Source organism: Coregonus lavaretus (genome assembly GCF_964263955.1).
Source record: "Coregonus lavaretus genome assembly, chromosome: 18".
NCBI lineage: Eukaryota > Metazoa > Chordata > Actinopteri > Salmoniformes > Salmonidae > Coregonus > Coregonus lavaretus.
The window spans coordinates 12887845-12904433 of NC_140005.1; the positions used below are offsets into that span (position 1 = coordinate 12887845).

At 42.3% G+C, this 16589-nt stretch overlaps 1 protein-coding gene across 1 annotated transcript in view; it reads right to left on the reverse strand.

Annotated features, from left to right (window-relative positions):
- The window catches only part of LOC311146015 (lysophospholipid acyltransferase 2-like), a 92498-nt gene extending 76287 nt beyond the window's left edge, over positions 1-16211 (reverse strand). The window contains exon 1 of the mRNA XM_084182450.1: positions 15976-16211. Within this exon, the coding sequence (XP_084038576.1) occupies positions 15976-16059 (84 nt within the window). The 5' untranslated portion in view covers positions 16060-16211. The remainder of the gene's footprint in view (positions 1-15975) is intronic.
- Between the last annotated feature and the right edge of the window lie 378 nt (positions 16212-16589).

Genomic DNA, 16589 nt, shown 5'->3' on the forward strand with positions numbered 1-16589 from the left:
AAAGCAAGGACCACTGGGACACACACACGCTGCCAGCGGCGCTCTCATCTCTGTCCTGATCTACTGATCACGGGCAGGCTCCGTGGCCGGACCAGGCTATTAATAGCCGGAGGATCATCAGGCATTCCCCACAGGGAGGCCAGCACACAGCCACACCGGAAATACTACCTTAGTGTACGTCCTGCCATCCACCCTGCCCTGCACAGTCAACTACACACATACAAGCCCATGCAAGTACACAAAGATGTGCCAGTTCATAGCCAGTGTGTGTGTACCTGGAATTTTGGGTATTGAAATGGCCTGAGGCCTAATAAAAATTCACCTGCAATCGCCCATAAAATCTCTCACCATATCCTTCCTTTTACCAAAAGGCAGCGTTCTATACTGAAAGCGACCACATTCAAAACAATCTGTTCCCACTAAACTGTCATAATTTGTGTGGCGAGCTACCCAAATACAGGCTAACACATTAACTCAGACAAAACAGTATAGGGACTTATTTTGGTTTCTGACACATCATATGTGCCTTACACAGAGTTTTTGTGTGGAGGTCTGGAATGCGGAAAAGGTGAGGGTTAAGTAAGGCTGCTAGGGCAGGTAACGGTGGTTTAACCATGTCATCCATTTTGGACCGATAAATGTGTGACTTGAAGTCACAAGCGTTTCCATGCAGTAGCTATGTAACCATGTCAACGGAGAGTAAGCATAGCATCTGACAGAAAGAGAAAGGCAGGAGAGAGACAGGGAGAGATAACGCCTGTGTGGGTTGTTCCACAAATGGACAATGTGTGTGTGTTTGTGTAGGCTCACTGTACATTGATAAGCATCGTCTAAAGCCACAGCTGTAGTGTTTTTATGTCCTCAGTGAATGTCCCTTTGTTTTTCTCCTCTCTGTGCCCTCCATACCATTTTCCTTTCTCGAGGGGCATTGTTTGACGCCTCCAAAGTTATGAGCCTAATTCTCAGCTCCGCTGGCTTACTTATGTAGCTAATATGACATGTTGACATCGATGCAGTCCTCTCTCAATGGCTGTCAGCAGTCCTCTCACTGGCTGTCAGCTAACAGCAGTCCTCTCACTGGCGGTCAGCTACGAGCTGTCCTCGCACTGGCTGTGAGCGGTCCTCTCTCACTGGCTGTCAAGTAACAGCAGTCCTCCCCCCTGGCTGTCAAGTAACAGCAGTCCTCTCTCACTGGCTGTCAAGTAACAGCAGTCCTCTCTCACTGGCTGTCAAGTAACAGCAGTCCTCTCTCACTGGCTGTCAGGTAACGCAGGAGTGAGACTGAGGTGTTATATTCTGTTAGGAGGCCTGTGACTCAGCCTAATAGGATCATGGATGGCTCTGGCATCAGTCCAAATAGCCAATAGTTTCATATTGGAGTGTGCTGCAGCAGTCCCAACCCAAGCAGTTCAGAAACCTCTAACTACAGTGTGAGTGAGTACATATCGTTACATAATACTACTTACAACTGTTGTGCCAGTACAATGATGTCATTGTGTACATTGTAATGACAATGTAAACAAAGGTTTAATTTACATGTCATGTAAATTGGCAATGGAAGCTCTCATAGCCAGAGGTCAGGGAGAAGTTGAAGTGCGGTTTTAACTGAAGTGCAGTGGTAAATGGCCTCTGGAAATGTCCTACAGGCTAGGTACAGTAGGCTACATGTAACTCTACATCCCATTTTGAGTGGTGTGCTTCTAGTGGAGTGACTGGTTGGGTCTTTCCAGGACTGTTTACACACTTAAAATATATGTTTCCCTGAGAGCTCAATTTATCCTGGGTGAGGACAAGTTTGTCCAGGAATAGTCTAGAATCCATCCCTCTGGCATTCGGAGAGACCCTGGAGTCTGACTCACCTCAGCTGTGCCTGGGTGACAGCCACCATCAATGCCTGGGTTTGAACCCAAGTCACTGCCTACAGTAAAGGTGTGCGTTTCGCAACACTAGCTCAGCAGGAGACCTGTAAAATGGCTTTGAAATCAGTCACCACTGATGGTCTAGTGCAACGTTTACGCCCTAAAAAAGAACCTACCACCTTTCTTCCTCATGTTCTCTTAAGATACAGAAACCAAAGTCCTTCCTCTCTTCTTTAATTCATGCTCCTTGGTGCTTCTAGTTAACAGCTTTCTTTTACTCGTTCTGTGACCTTGCAGGCAACCAATTCAGACCACTAGCCTGCTTTTGGCTATCGTCATGATGATAGATATTCCGTTTGTACCTTTGAAACTATTTGCTTGTATCAGGGTATGCAAATATCCCTTGTCTAAAGCGGTGTGGGGATTTGAAAACCCCGTCTGTGAAGGGACATAGGTCGGGGAATTTCCATAGGGTGACTTTGTTGGGTTGAAAGGACTCCGTCTAGAAGAGGGCTTTTCTAAGCAGCGAGCCACTTGTTTTTCCTACCTCTCCTAGGATAAATGACCCTATAAAATCGGTGTGCATTGTCTCTGCAGGGGTTTAATTTCGGTTTGTGGTAACAACAAACGAGCACCATGACTGACATTTTAAGCATCCCAAATTAACAGCTATTAGCCTCGGCCACACACTGGGATCAATTACCCTGGACCACCTCCAAAGAAGCCTTGATGTTACTGGCCAGAGTGAACGCCTTGTCTATCTGTCCATTGGGATAGTGTATGGACTAGAGGTCTTCATGGATGCAACTGTACCCGAAACCGATCCGGGATCCGAGTGGGTACGGATGCATAATTCTAAATAATGTCACGAGTCTGGGTCAGCTCTTATATGATTGTCAGGTATGTGTCATTTTAACTGACTTGTACCTCCTCTCCCTCCTCTCGCGCTTTATCAGCTTTGGTTAATAAAGTAGCTATAGAACAATTATTTTCTGCTGCTTCCCTCACTTGGTTCGGACCGGGTCTGGATCCAACCAGGTCTATATGGAACGGGTCTAGATGTCATCGGGTCCGTTGGGAATGGGTCTCTATATTTAAAAAATTTATTTATGCATATCGGGTCCGGGTGGGAAAGCCCCAGGTCCTTTTCGGAACGGGTCCAACCTTCTGGACCTGTGAAGACCTCTAATGTGGACACAGCAGCACCCCTATGTCAGCTGTTCCCTCAATTAGAGTGAGAATGTGAGGTTGGGAAAATCGGCAACATCACTAGTGGTAAACCCAGTCAATAGCATCCACGTCACGCTAGCCTTCAGATGACTTGTCTCCAATGCAACACAATTATAGCCGAAATGGAACAGGTACACAAGCAAGCCAAACAAACACGCATTACAGTCATCCTTTACAAAGAAAGAGATATGCTATGATTAACCTAATGCAGTGATTTTATTTATTTTAATTTAACCAGGAAAAGCCCATTGAGAAACATTGACACTCCTCCAGAAGAGTGTTTTGCACCAAAGTTGGCTACCTTCATCATAGGAAGCACTGCAGAGAAACCACTGACATCATAAACAAGGTGTAGGCCTTGAATGCTAAGCGCTGGGCAACTATTGATGTTTGCTGAAGGTTATTCCACAGACAGGGAGTCTATCCCCAGTCAGCTGACAAATTAAACCCTTCAGTGCGTAAAATTAAACCTCAGGAGAAACGGCAGTGATTGTTTAAGTGTTGTCTTGTTCATCAATGGAGGAGAGCGCAATTCCACTGAGTGGCTGTTTAATAGTAGAACTGCCTGTCCTTTCAGCTTATACGTAGCCGGGCGTCCTCTTTATCATACACATCAGATCCATATCAACCCCCAAGGTGCAGCAAACCTAAGCACCAACACTTGATAAATAGTGCAGAAACTATTATAAAGGATTAATTGCATGAAGAAATATTAGTGGAAAAATAACCAAAAAAACTATAGTTATTTGTTCTTTTTAGCCAGAGCAATGCTGCCGCGCGAGTGGTAATGTGCTGAATGCATGGACAGCACGGATATTGTTGGAAAAAGTTAAATTTGGAAATAGAGCTGCACCTCTTGACTTATGAGAGTTATTTGACAAAGGTACGGTAAGTGTAATAGAAATGGCAGAATATGCTCTTTCTGATACTATATAGAAATCAAAATATTTTACCTGCATGTGACTGAAGGAGGATTTGATAAAGTGATGATCCTTCCCCTGGATCTGTAAATTACAAGATGCGCCCATCTCTTCATGTACAATTTGACAACTGATAGGCCAAATATTGTCAATTTAATCTTGTCTATAGGCTAACTCTTATTATGTGTGAAATTAGTTTCGGTATAGTTTCGATGGCCCAGCTGTGCAGGCTGACTGACATCGTTTGTTTCCCGATCATCAAGTTGGATAGAGTGAAGGATATGTTATGCATTATTCTACAGGCCTACTGCAACACGTGGCATGTTTTCGTTTGCCCTTACAATTAATTTGATTAGTAATAGTTACTGCAAATAAAAGAGTCCTGTAACAGCTTATTTTCGTAAAGTAAAACATAAGAGAATGGGATCAACCCCCAAGGCGCAGTCAAATGATTTGTTGCTGATAAATAGGCATAACAAACTCATCATTACACTATTGTCTTTCTAAATTAAATCACCCTCTTCACCCTCCTTATCATTCAGTTAGGCCTAATTTCAATTCAATTGTGAAGGTGCATTATTATCACCTATTCCATTTGTCATTCATTCAGTAGGCTAGCATCGTTTGCTTTGCTGGATAGAGTCAAGGATATGTTATGCATTATTCTACAGGCCTACTGCAACATGTGGCATGTTTTTGTTTCCCTTACAATACATTTGATTAGTAATAGAGTTACAGTAAATAAAACCGTCCCATAACAGCTTATTTTTACAAAGTAAAACATAAGAGAATGGGATCAACCCCCAAGGTGTGCGTCAAATTATTTTATCCTGATAAATAGGCATTACAAACTCATCATTACACTAATTGTCTTTCTAAATTAAATCACCCTCTTCACCCTCCTTATCATTCAGTTAGGCCTAATTTCAATTCAATTGTGAAGTAAGGTGCGCAAGTATCACCCATTCATCCATTTGTCATTCATTCAGTGAGGAGAGAGAGACGCATTAGCGCCTGGCTGGGTACCAACGTCCTACAGCACATTGCCTTGGCAGGTTAAGTTAGGAATAGGTGTGAAAAACAGATAAAAAGGCTCTAAATACTTTGTGATTTCAAAATTCTGACAAATGAGCAGTGTAAAATACAAACATTTAGGAAAAGTCAGGGAAGGTGCAGGACATTTTTATTTATTTACAAAATCAAACATCAGTGGCCGTTGGTGGTTCTAGTGTTAATGGCATGTTTGAGGGGAAAGGTTCCCAGAATGCTGTGCAAGCAATATGACTTCATTGCCACAGTTAACCCATATTGCTTTTAACACTCAAACTAGTGGGCTAAAATAGGCTACTGTAACTCCATAGATTCGACCTCTTGGCAACATTTGCTTTTAGTTTCCACAGTTGCAACATTCATGAGTCACAGTGGTCTGATGACTACCGTTAGTCATGAGAAGATTTGGGCTTTTTTATAGTTGGGCTGAAAGTTGCAAAATTATGCTAGGGAGGCAAGTCATGCATGGGAGGATATTTTACTGTAAAACATACAGGTCACTTAAATTCAACCAATTTGTGAGTGTTTCACTGGATTCCCTCTAAGTACTAGTGTAGCCCAATTAGCTCACTCTGGACCAGTAAGCAGAGCTTTTGTATTTCGTAGCGTGCAGGTCGACAGGTCAGGGGTCCGATGGTTTCAACACCACAATAGAGTTAACATACATAACCCAACTCTCAGGTTTCCTGCAAAAAATGGAAATATAATTAGAGGAATAAACATTCTAAAACTGCACAACCTTGGTCGCCCGGGTAACACTCCTAATCCAGAAAAGAATACAGCCGGTTGCTAGGATACCCCTGGCTGAAGGGTATAGAAATGGGACAGAAACGTTCAGCACTAGCCCTCATCACAGGGCCAGGGGCTGTTGAGAACAAACATTAAACCATTCATATCTGAGAGGTCCACACAACACCACTCATCGAGAAGCAGGCTAGTTCCTTTCAAGGCTGCAGTGTATTCACATTAATATCCATAATTTGAACTGGTTAACAATAGTGTTTAAATTACCATCTTTGATAATTGCTAGAAATGGTATACTAGAACATAAAAACTAGGTCTAATATAGGGCTAATAGTATTAAAGGATATGCTAATGTTACATAAGCCTGTTAAGTAACTGACATTTGCTCTAGAGTTAGTGCTTTATGGTTTATCCAAAGATCTGCCATCACCTCAGAGTCCCCATGTCTTCTCCTGGGCCATAACATTTAGCTCTGGCATTTTATTTCTCCATCGCCTTAAGGAACGAAAATGTTCCCCTTTACTACAGCGGTGATCAAGTTGAATGGAATCAATAGACACTACAGCGGTACAAGCACCTCATATTGATTCTACACAGCATGCAAAAATCTAAGTATTTTGATGACAATGCAAGTTGTAGGCTACTTCTTAAGGTTTTGAGGCCATGCTGCATCAATACAAAGATTGACTTTTTATTGGTGCATAGAGGGAAACCCAAAGCCTGGAAGAGATGGCAGAAACCCTCGCCGTGCCTGTCTGCTAAATCTTAAACCATAGTTGTCGCCTATTTACCCCGATGGCAACACAGTCACAGCACCATGAATATTAATATGGATTTAGCATAGTTTGGAGTTCCTTAAAATGACAAAATTGTGGCAGGTGTTTCTCAACAAATAAATAAATCACAGAAGTTGAGATGGAATATAATGTTTTCCATATCAACTGTCTCTATTAGAGAATCTAACAGTGGATTGCAATACAGTGCATTCGGAAAGTATTCAGACCCCTTCACTTCTTCCGCATTTTGTTACTTTACAAACGTATTCTAAATTGGATTAAATAAAAACATGTCATCAATCTACACACGATACCCCATAATGACAAAGCGAAAACAGGTTCAGACATTTTTGAAAATGTATTAAAAAATAAACACAGAAATACCTCATTTCCATAAGTATTCAGACCCTTTGCTATAAGACTCGACATTGAGCTCAGGTGCATCCTGTTTCCATTAATCATCCTTGAGATGTTTCTACAACTTGATTGGAGTCCACCTGTGGTAAATTCAATTGATTGGACATGATTTGGAAAGGCACACACCGGTCTATGTAAGGTCCCACAGTTGACAGTGCATGTCAGAGCAAAACCCAAGCCATGAGGTCAAAGGAATTGTCCGAAGAGCTCCGAGACAGGATTATGTCGAGGCACAGATCTGGAGAAGGCTACCAAAACATTTCTGCAGCATTGAAGGTCCCCAAGAACACAGCGGCCTCCATCATTCTTAAATGGAAGAAGTTTGTAACCACCACGACTCTTCCTGGAGCTGGCAGCCCGGCCAAACTGAGCAATCAAGGGAGAAGGGCCTTGGTCAGGGTGGTGACCAAGAACCCGAGGGACACTCTGACAGAGATCCAGAGTTCCTCTGTGGAGATGGGAGAACCTTCCAGAAGGACAACCCTCTCTGCAGCCCTCCACCAATCAGGCCTTTATGGTAGAGTGGTCAGACGGAAGCCACTCCTCAGTAAAAAAGGCACGACAGCCTGCTTGGAGTTTTCCAAAAGGCACCTAAAGGACTCTCAGACTATGAGAAACAAGATTCTCTGGTCTGATGAAACCTAGATTGAACTCTTTGGCCTGAATGCCAAGCGTCACGTCTGGAGGAAACCTGGCACCATCCCTACGGTAAAGGACGGTGGTGTCAGCATCATGCTGTGGGGATGTTTTTCAGCGGCAGGGTCTGGGAGACTAGTCAGGATCGAGGGAAAGATAAACGGTACAGAGAGATCCTTGATGAAAACCTGCTCCAAAGTGCTCAGGACCTCAGACTGGGGCAAGGTTCACCTTCCAACAGGACAACGACCCTAAGCACACAGCCAAGACAATGCAGGAGTTGCTTTGGGACAAGTCTCTGAATGTCCTTGAGTGGCCCAGCCAGAGCCCGGACTTGAACCCGATCGAACATCTGGAGAGACCTGAAAATAGCTGTGCAGCGACGCTCCCCATCCAACCTGACAGAGCTTGAGAGGATCTGAAGAGAAGAATGGGAGAAATTCCCCAAATACAGGTGTGCCAAGCTTATATCGTCATGCCCAAGAAGACTTGAGGCTGTAATCGCTGCCATAAGTGCTTTAACAAAGTACTGAGTAAAGGGTCTGAATACTTATGTAAATGTAATATTATTATTATTATTATTTATTTTTTTATACATTTACAAAAATGTCTAAAAACCTGTTTTTTCTTAGTCATTATGGGGTATTGTGTGTAGTTTGATGAAAAAAAATATAAACAATAATCAATTTTGAATAAGGCTGTAACGTTACAAAATGTGGAAAAAGTTAAGGGTTCTGAATACTTTCCGAATGCGCTGTACAATCCCATGAGAGTGGGTTGGGGAGGGGTTCAATTGCACAGTCTTCGACTAGAACGCTAAAACTATGCTAAGCTAAATTTAGCCACTATCTGCTCGCCGTAAGTGAAGCAGTCAAGCGATTCCTGGAGAGCTGAACTGCGCTATAATGACCCTATTAAGGAATGCAGGGTTTGGATTATAAACATGTCACAGCATATGTCAGGCATATTGAATTCCATTTTCTTTGCTGATGAGTCATGACTAAGAAGGCACTTTCTAAGCCTAGGCTACATTCTAAAGCTCAGCCTGAATGCAAAGGTTTTTAAAGGTTAGCTAGAGAACAGGCAGTTACGTTTTGTGGTCAGGCTGACCTTTCAAAGGTAGATAGGGTTTGGAGTAATGACCTGAAATACTAAGAGGGGGGTGCCTGGTCCTTTTTGTAGTTTTACAAAGTTTGCATCAACATATTGAGAATTCAATAAATCAATTGAACAGTTGATAGTGTTCTGGTGAGTACTAATTCAATATGAGAACTGTAGCCAAATGAATGCAGGTCCTAGGGCAATAGTTACACCATGTTAAGGTTTGGGCTATTAGTTTGCTTGTCAAGCTCCTTAGGACTCTGTAATGCTCTTCTATTATGACCAGCACTACCCATATCCCTGGAGAAATCACACTGGCTCATCATTGTTCATCAGTCTGCAGCACTACACATAAGCAAGCAGCAAAAAAATATATTGGAACAAATACACTCCCCTGAGGTGCACCAATCAGAGAGAGCAGAGAAGGGAATGAGCCTCCGCTGAGAAATCAGGGTTTAGGCTTTTAGTCCCGGAGCTATTACTACGGATCTAGCGACTAGCAAACACAACAAGCCTTCATCCATTACTGAGCTATCACTAGGGGGCTAGCAACCAGCCTTCCTCTATTACTGAGCACATCACTAGGGGGCTAGGGACTAGCAACCAGCCTTCCGCTATTATAAACCACAGAGGGAGGTGACAACACAGCAGGCCCATGACAAGCGCAGCAGCAACAAGAGAGGGATTGTCTTACAGAAGTGAAGAAATAAAACCACATGTACTGAGTACTTTTACATGCACACTAATAATTTGATATTAAACTGATTATGGCAGAAGGCCAAGTATGGCATTAGTCATGTCAACACCTTGCTCTGCTGATCTTAAAATCGAAGTCATAATTGAAGTAAGCATACACCAATTAAAACATGGTTTTCTGAGCAATCTTTCCAATTATTAGGACATGTAAACAGCTTAATAGGTATTATGACCTGCCATGTGCCAGGTTCGGGTAGCGCAAGCCTCCCTCTTTTGCGCAAGTGAAGTGAGTTCGGGAAAAATGTAAGTACGCATTTGAAAGTTTTCACATACAAACGTTATATGTCCGAACTCAGAATCAAAAAGTATTCGCAGAAATAACATGGTCACCATGGTAGAATGTTTATTTTGATTGGCAATTTTCTGCATTTATCAAATCAGCAGCCTGATTTCAGATATGTCCATGTAAACAGGATTATTAGGGAAATCGTACTTCTTGCAAAGCATGTAAACGTTTTAAACGAACTATTATATTAACCTGACTATCCACAATAATCTCATTATTACATTATTATGTGCATGTAACTGTGCTCACTAACAAACTGTATTCCAATAAATCGCAGAGCAGTTATTCATCAGTGAATGCTATGTGAACATAACATGTGAAGCGTCATTGGTACATCGTGTGCTTTTCTCCAGAGGAAAAGTACCATCGCTGCAACAAATTCAGGCTGAGCAGTGAGATGTTATGAAGCGCTCAGAGTAAACCACTGCCTTAGAGCCTTGGCGTTCTGCTGAGGCTTAGGACTTTATTGTAACAACAACAGGCTGGGCAGCGTAATTTGAGAGTTGGCAAAAGCCTTTAAGTCTGGCCTTGTAGTGTGGTTAAGGACCTCAGTGTCCACTACTTTCCCCTATCATGTTAAAACTACACTTTCTCAGGGAGGGACATGGAAGAGTTAATGAAGAAGAGGATAAGTATAATTTTGTAATTTACTATTACTAGAATTTATTATAAGAAATGCTGTCGAGTTACCAAATATGGCAGATCAATGTACTTTGCTGTATGACATTCAACAGGCACTTTTCTAAGCAACAGCTGAACTGAATGTGTCATGACACCACTGATTTTCAAACAAAAAACAAAATATTCACTGGGAGTGTTTCCTTCTCTCCCTCTCTAATTGGAACGTAGTCATGCTGATGTTTGACAAAGATGAAGGAGCGAGAGGCCCGACTCAGCCAAGCCATGAAGTTTACTTTAATTTAACATACACTGCAGACACAACATTCTAAAGACAGTGCATTCACGACCAATAAGACACAGCTTTCATTTTAAAAACCAATTCCACACTAATGCTATTTGCACCAGTTATTACTGCAGATGGGCTAATATGGAAAAACCTGAAACCACAACTATAATGACCCTATTAAGGAATGCAGGGTTTGGATTATAAACGCTATTTAAGTCACAGCACGGGATTAGGCATGTGGTCAAATGACAGTGTTGCCAGAACATGTCATTATATAGCAGCAATTCCTGGTTGCAAATCTGGAATTCCATTGACACTCATGGGCCACTCCTGGCCCCCAGGCAATGGTCAATGCTATGTTACACAGGATGAACACTTGTGCAGTGACTAATGATACTAATGCCAATGGGCCTACGAGAATCCCCTAGGCTATTAGTGTGACTAACCATAAAACTAGGCTAATTATGTTGAACAATTTATCCTAATGAGAACTTTTCAGCATGACAAGCTAGACCAAAGACTTCCTTTAAAGCCAGACAGGTGATAACATTCCCAAGAGTGTGTCAACCTGCACGCATGCTATAACAATCCCACCCACACAAGCTTGCCTCAATGTGGGTAAAAGGGGTGTGGTATGGAAGTATAGAAGGGGCCAAAGCACTGTAGGTCTACACCAAGAAAGCAAGGCGGGGAGCTGGCTAGGGCCTGCTCAGATTACACTGCTCCCATTATAAAACTAACACATTGGTGGCAAAGAGGGGGAGGGGGGGGGGGGGGGGGGGTAGTGGGCGTGGCCAATGACAAGGCATCTTAGCCGCAGAGACAACATTTTACTGTTTTAAAGCTAGTTTCCTGCAATTCTACTAATTTTGCCATGGGACAGAGAACATTTTACAGGTTTCAAGTCAATTTCCTACAATGATACACATTGGAGTGACTCAAACATAACAAAATCAATGGGGGCCCCCATGCAATGACAATTTTTGAATTTTTGATTCTCCCTGACTGTCTAGTTTTTATTCAGGTGATTGTCAGTTCTCAAAGATGATCTTATTTAAAAACATATAGCTCCATTAAACTTTTCTACATACTTTATATCTGGTTTTAGTCGTTTAAGTTTACACTGAAAACATTTTACCATCCCGTTTATTGAGCGATGAAGTTCAGTTGGCGAAGCAAAAGGCACTCGTAAACTTCAAACGATTGGCCCCTCCATATTATCATGCACAAATAAAAGGGTAAAGCGCAACCCACGTAATTCTCATTTCCTGTACTTCCTGTGTTTGCTGTATAGGGCATTCTGAAACATGCCATCAATAAACGGCAGAAACTTCATACCCCTTGACTTATTCCACATTGTGCCTTCAGAAAGTATTCATACCCCTTGACTTATTCCACATTGTTGTTACAGCCTGAATTCCAAATGGATTAGCCTAGATAGATGTGTTCCTCACCCATCTACACACAATACATAATGAGAAAGTGAAAACTGTACAAAATAAATACTGAGCTATATTGTATGCTCCAAACATTTAGGAAATTATTATTTTATACTAATACAATCTCAGAGAAATAGGTTTTGATTAACATTTATTTTCTCTCAAAAAGATAGGTGTCAAAACGATTGTCTCCCCTAAAGATTCTCATTAACATTCTACTTAAATTAATCTCAGTTTAAGAAACCGTTTTGTGGTCTTTCATGGCTTCCTGTGCCACTGGGGTATAAGAATGAGGTAAAGCGTGTAAAATCCATTTGTTATGCATTACCATGGGTAACAGCAAATAACTCAAATGAAGAGAGACAAATGGTTGTTGACCTTCACAAAATCAGCCAATGGGCACAAAGCAATAGCTAAAAACAAAATATACCACTTACCACTATTAGGGAAAAAATTAAGAAGTTTAAAACCACTGAAACAGTGGTAAACTTGCCTGGTAGAGGACGCATGTGTATCTTGTCCCAACGCACAGCGAGGAAGATGGTTCTGGAGGCAAAGTGAAGTCCAAGGGCCACAGAACTTTGGATCACCAAGTCTTCTCAATCTACAATTAGACGCCCCCTCCATACTAAATGGGCTCTTGGGAGGGGTAGCAAGAAAAAATAACTTTGAGAGTAACCAACATATGTAAACACCTGGAGTTTGCTAAACGGCATTTGCACTTGGATTGGAACCAGGTGCTATGGCGATATGAGAAGAAAATAGTTGTCTTTGGCCACACACTCCAGATGGATACATGTACAGAAAATAACCTCATACCGACTGTAAAATATGGTGGTGGATATTTGATATTATGGGGTTGTTTTGCTAGGGCTCTTGTTAAGGACAACGGCATCATGAACTCTACTAAGTACCATGACATTTTAGCCAAGAACCTGGTTCCCTCTGCCAGGAGGCTGAAACTTGGCTACAAGTGGATCTTCCAGCAAGACAATGACCCCAATGTCTTTCTCTGAGTAATTGTATCACTATAAAATAATATAATTTGCATTTTTGGGGAGCATACAATATTGCTCAATATGGCTTTTTTGCTCATCTTTATCAATGGTGCCAATACATTTGGAGGTGACTGCATTTAATTTAGTTTAGAGATGAAGGCTACTTGGGCCACAGACAGCTGAGGTAACATAGACCACCAGCCATTGGTTATGGAAAGAGTGGCCAACTGTAGAGCTGGACACTATGTTGCTACATGTATTCAATTTCATGATGTCTTGCGTTTTGGTTTAAACCGCAATGGCCAAACACTTCACCTGATGTTGACAATCTGATGGCAGATCCCTGCCCATGCTATTTACAGGTAAACTCCCACGACCTGAAGGATTTTAAGTAGGCCAGGACAAAGCTCCCTGTAGTTCCATAGGGAAGGTTAAAATGACACACTCAGGTAGCCTTTTTCTCTCTGCTGAGTGGGACTGAGATTAAAGTGGTGTTGAGTAGAATACTCTTCCCCATTTTGTAAATATGCAATCTCAGAGATAAGAGGGGGCGGCATGTATCTTAGCAGTTAAGAGCGTTGGGTCAGTAACCGAAAGGTCGCTGGTTCGAATCCCAGAGCCAACTAGGTGAAAAAGCTGGTTGATGTGCCCTTGAGCAATGCACTTAACCCTAATTGCTCCTGTAAATCGCTCTGGATAAGAGCGTCTGCTAAATGACTAAAATGTAAAACAAGGAGACGTTAAGAAAAGACAGGCATGAATTGCAGGTGGTTGCAAATACGTTGTCCATCGGTCTTTCCATCAGAGGTCTGGTGGTATAAAAGGAGAACGCAAACAAGCAGTGTCAATATGGATGAAACAGAAGCGAAAAGATTTGCTCCAGTTTACGAGGGAGGAAAAACAGTGGCTTCCATCATTCTTAAATGGAAGAAGCTTGGAACCACCAAGACTCTTCCTAGAGCTGGCCGCCCGGCCAAACTGAGCAATCGGGGGAGAAGGGCCTTGGTCAGGTTGTGGTGGCAGCTGCAGAGAGGTATTTGGGAGTATGAGACATGACTTCAGAAGAGTTACATGGTGTGTTGAGTGGTTGTGTCCCGTCCTTTCAGGCTGTTGGCCTGAGGTAGGACTAGATAGATTCAAATAGTGGAGTAGGGTGGTGGGTTTTTAGTTAGTCTAGGGATAGATGGGTTATTTTTTAATCTAAGTATAAGGGAGTTATACTCCAGTCTAGTAAGTGGCAGAAATGCAACATTTATTGGCTACCAACCACCGTTAAACCTCAACGAAGTAGTAACATAGTCATGTTTCACCTATTCCTCGCTGATTTAAGATAGCCTACCATTGCACAAACATGCTTTTCTAGGCCTACACCAGCACTGGTACCAGGCTGCATCAGCCATCTACTTTTGCTCCGACTCTTGGTACATTTAGCAAGCTAGCTAGCGATTAGCATTAGCGGCTAACAATATTTATTTTAGCCACAACTTGCTAAGAAAGGCAAACTAGCAGACAGTAGTTTGCAGACAGCATGATACACAAACTAATAGTATTTATAGAACCCTTGTTGAAAGCAGCATCGCTGTCACCAACACCGTACTGTATCTATCTGATCGTGCAGACAGCACAGTGAACCGCAAGAAAGTATTCGTGACTCCGTGGTCTAGCAACTGCCATCTCCTTGAGTGACAGGCCTGGTGAGGGAAGAGGCATCAGTTGGGAGAAAGACGACTCAAGTAGCAAACGAGTGAACTATAAAAACGGTAATTACACGCGCCGGAGTTGCGTATCCCATTTAAGAAACAAAACATTGAAATACCATTATAAAAGGTCAAGTAAAAACCCAATCCAATCCATGCACCAATACTGGTATATAGTAAAATACGGTATCCATCCCAGCCCTACTGTTGTAGGGGACAATTCAGTGATAGCAATAGGACACGAGGTTGAGTGTCCATATTGAGCTTTGAAACAGTATTGGTTACTGTCCCCATCCCATATTTGGAGGGTCCAACTGTGTACACAACCCCAGGGGATCTATGGAAGATACAGTTTGATATGATTGCAGAGGGGACTCGTCCTCAATGTGCACTGTGATGAGCAGGCTCCATTAAAAAGAGACATCACAGTGACACAGCAGAGGATCAACAAGGCCCGCTGTTTGTGTGTGTGATAAAAAGTAAATGTGGTTGGAATAAAATCATTAGTAGTCTAACGTCAAAACAACCCCTCACTATATTCAATAGTTATCAATGGACCACACCTTGTTACACAACTGGTGGGCTACGTCACACACAGCACAGTAGGACACTGATGGTGGTAAACTAGTCTAATCGCATTAAATAAGCGATTAGCTAGGAGAGACACTGGTATCAATTTAATTGATTAAAGGGTTGACGAATTACTCGCTTGAGAAGATGTCATTGTAGACCGCTTTGTCTGCGTGAAAAACAAAACGAGTGGTGGATTGGTGGTATATAGGCCTATAAGTTTTGCAACAGTGGCGCAGCCTAGGTGGAAATAGTGTTGAATGAATGAAACTTTCAATAAGCAAGCGTTAGGCCTAATACATTCTACAGTTGACAATCCAAACCATTCAGTAATGCACGAGGTGAAGTTAAACAATTCTCCAACCGTTTCGAAATTGTAAAAAAAATATTAGTAAGATACTAGGCCTAAGAAATGTTTTACAATAATGCAACAATCTAGTGAATGACGTCTCTGACTCTGATTAAGATGGCATTCAATCAGGTAATTTTAGCCTGCACGCTACAATCTCTGCATCACTAATGAAACCAGTGTCCCTACAGTAGCAAGCTAAAGCCAAGGAGATAATACATTCAAATACACCATCTTTACCTGGTCTAGGGGAAGATTGATTATCTCGCTAATCGGCTGCAGTAAATTGGAGCCAGTGCAGGACGATGTCGTTTCTGTAGCCATGATTGAGTCCGTGAATCCTTACTCCTCGTCGCCGTCGCAGATTCACTCTCCTCCGTTGATTTGCTGCTGCGACGGGCTACCAGGCTAGATGCTTGTGATCCGTGTCACAGCGCCACCAAAATCTACAGTACCTATCAGCCAGCACCAACCACAACAAAGACAGTGTGGGCAGAGGGATATATTCCGATCCCCCCCATGAAATCTCTCGGCCTATCGTATGGAGAAAGTGATTTCAAGTGACCAATCATATGTATGTGGATGGCACAGAAACGATGACGTACATTTTCTCAAACGAATCAAATTTGAAGTCGACTGTGTCTCACGTGGACTCCTCCCATGCACATATGTGGCATTCCATTTGGAGAAGAGAAATGCCGCGTTCATAAAAACTCGGAACTCTGACATCTCCGACTTTAGTGCGTTCATGACAACATGGGTGAAAAAAATTGTTTTGAGCAATCATCCAACCTGAAGATCACTGTCATGATTTGACCTCGTTCTTTTCGGAGTTCACGGTTGTCTTGAAAGCA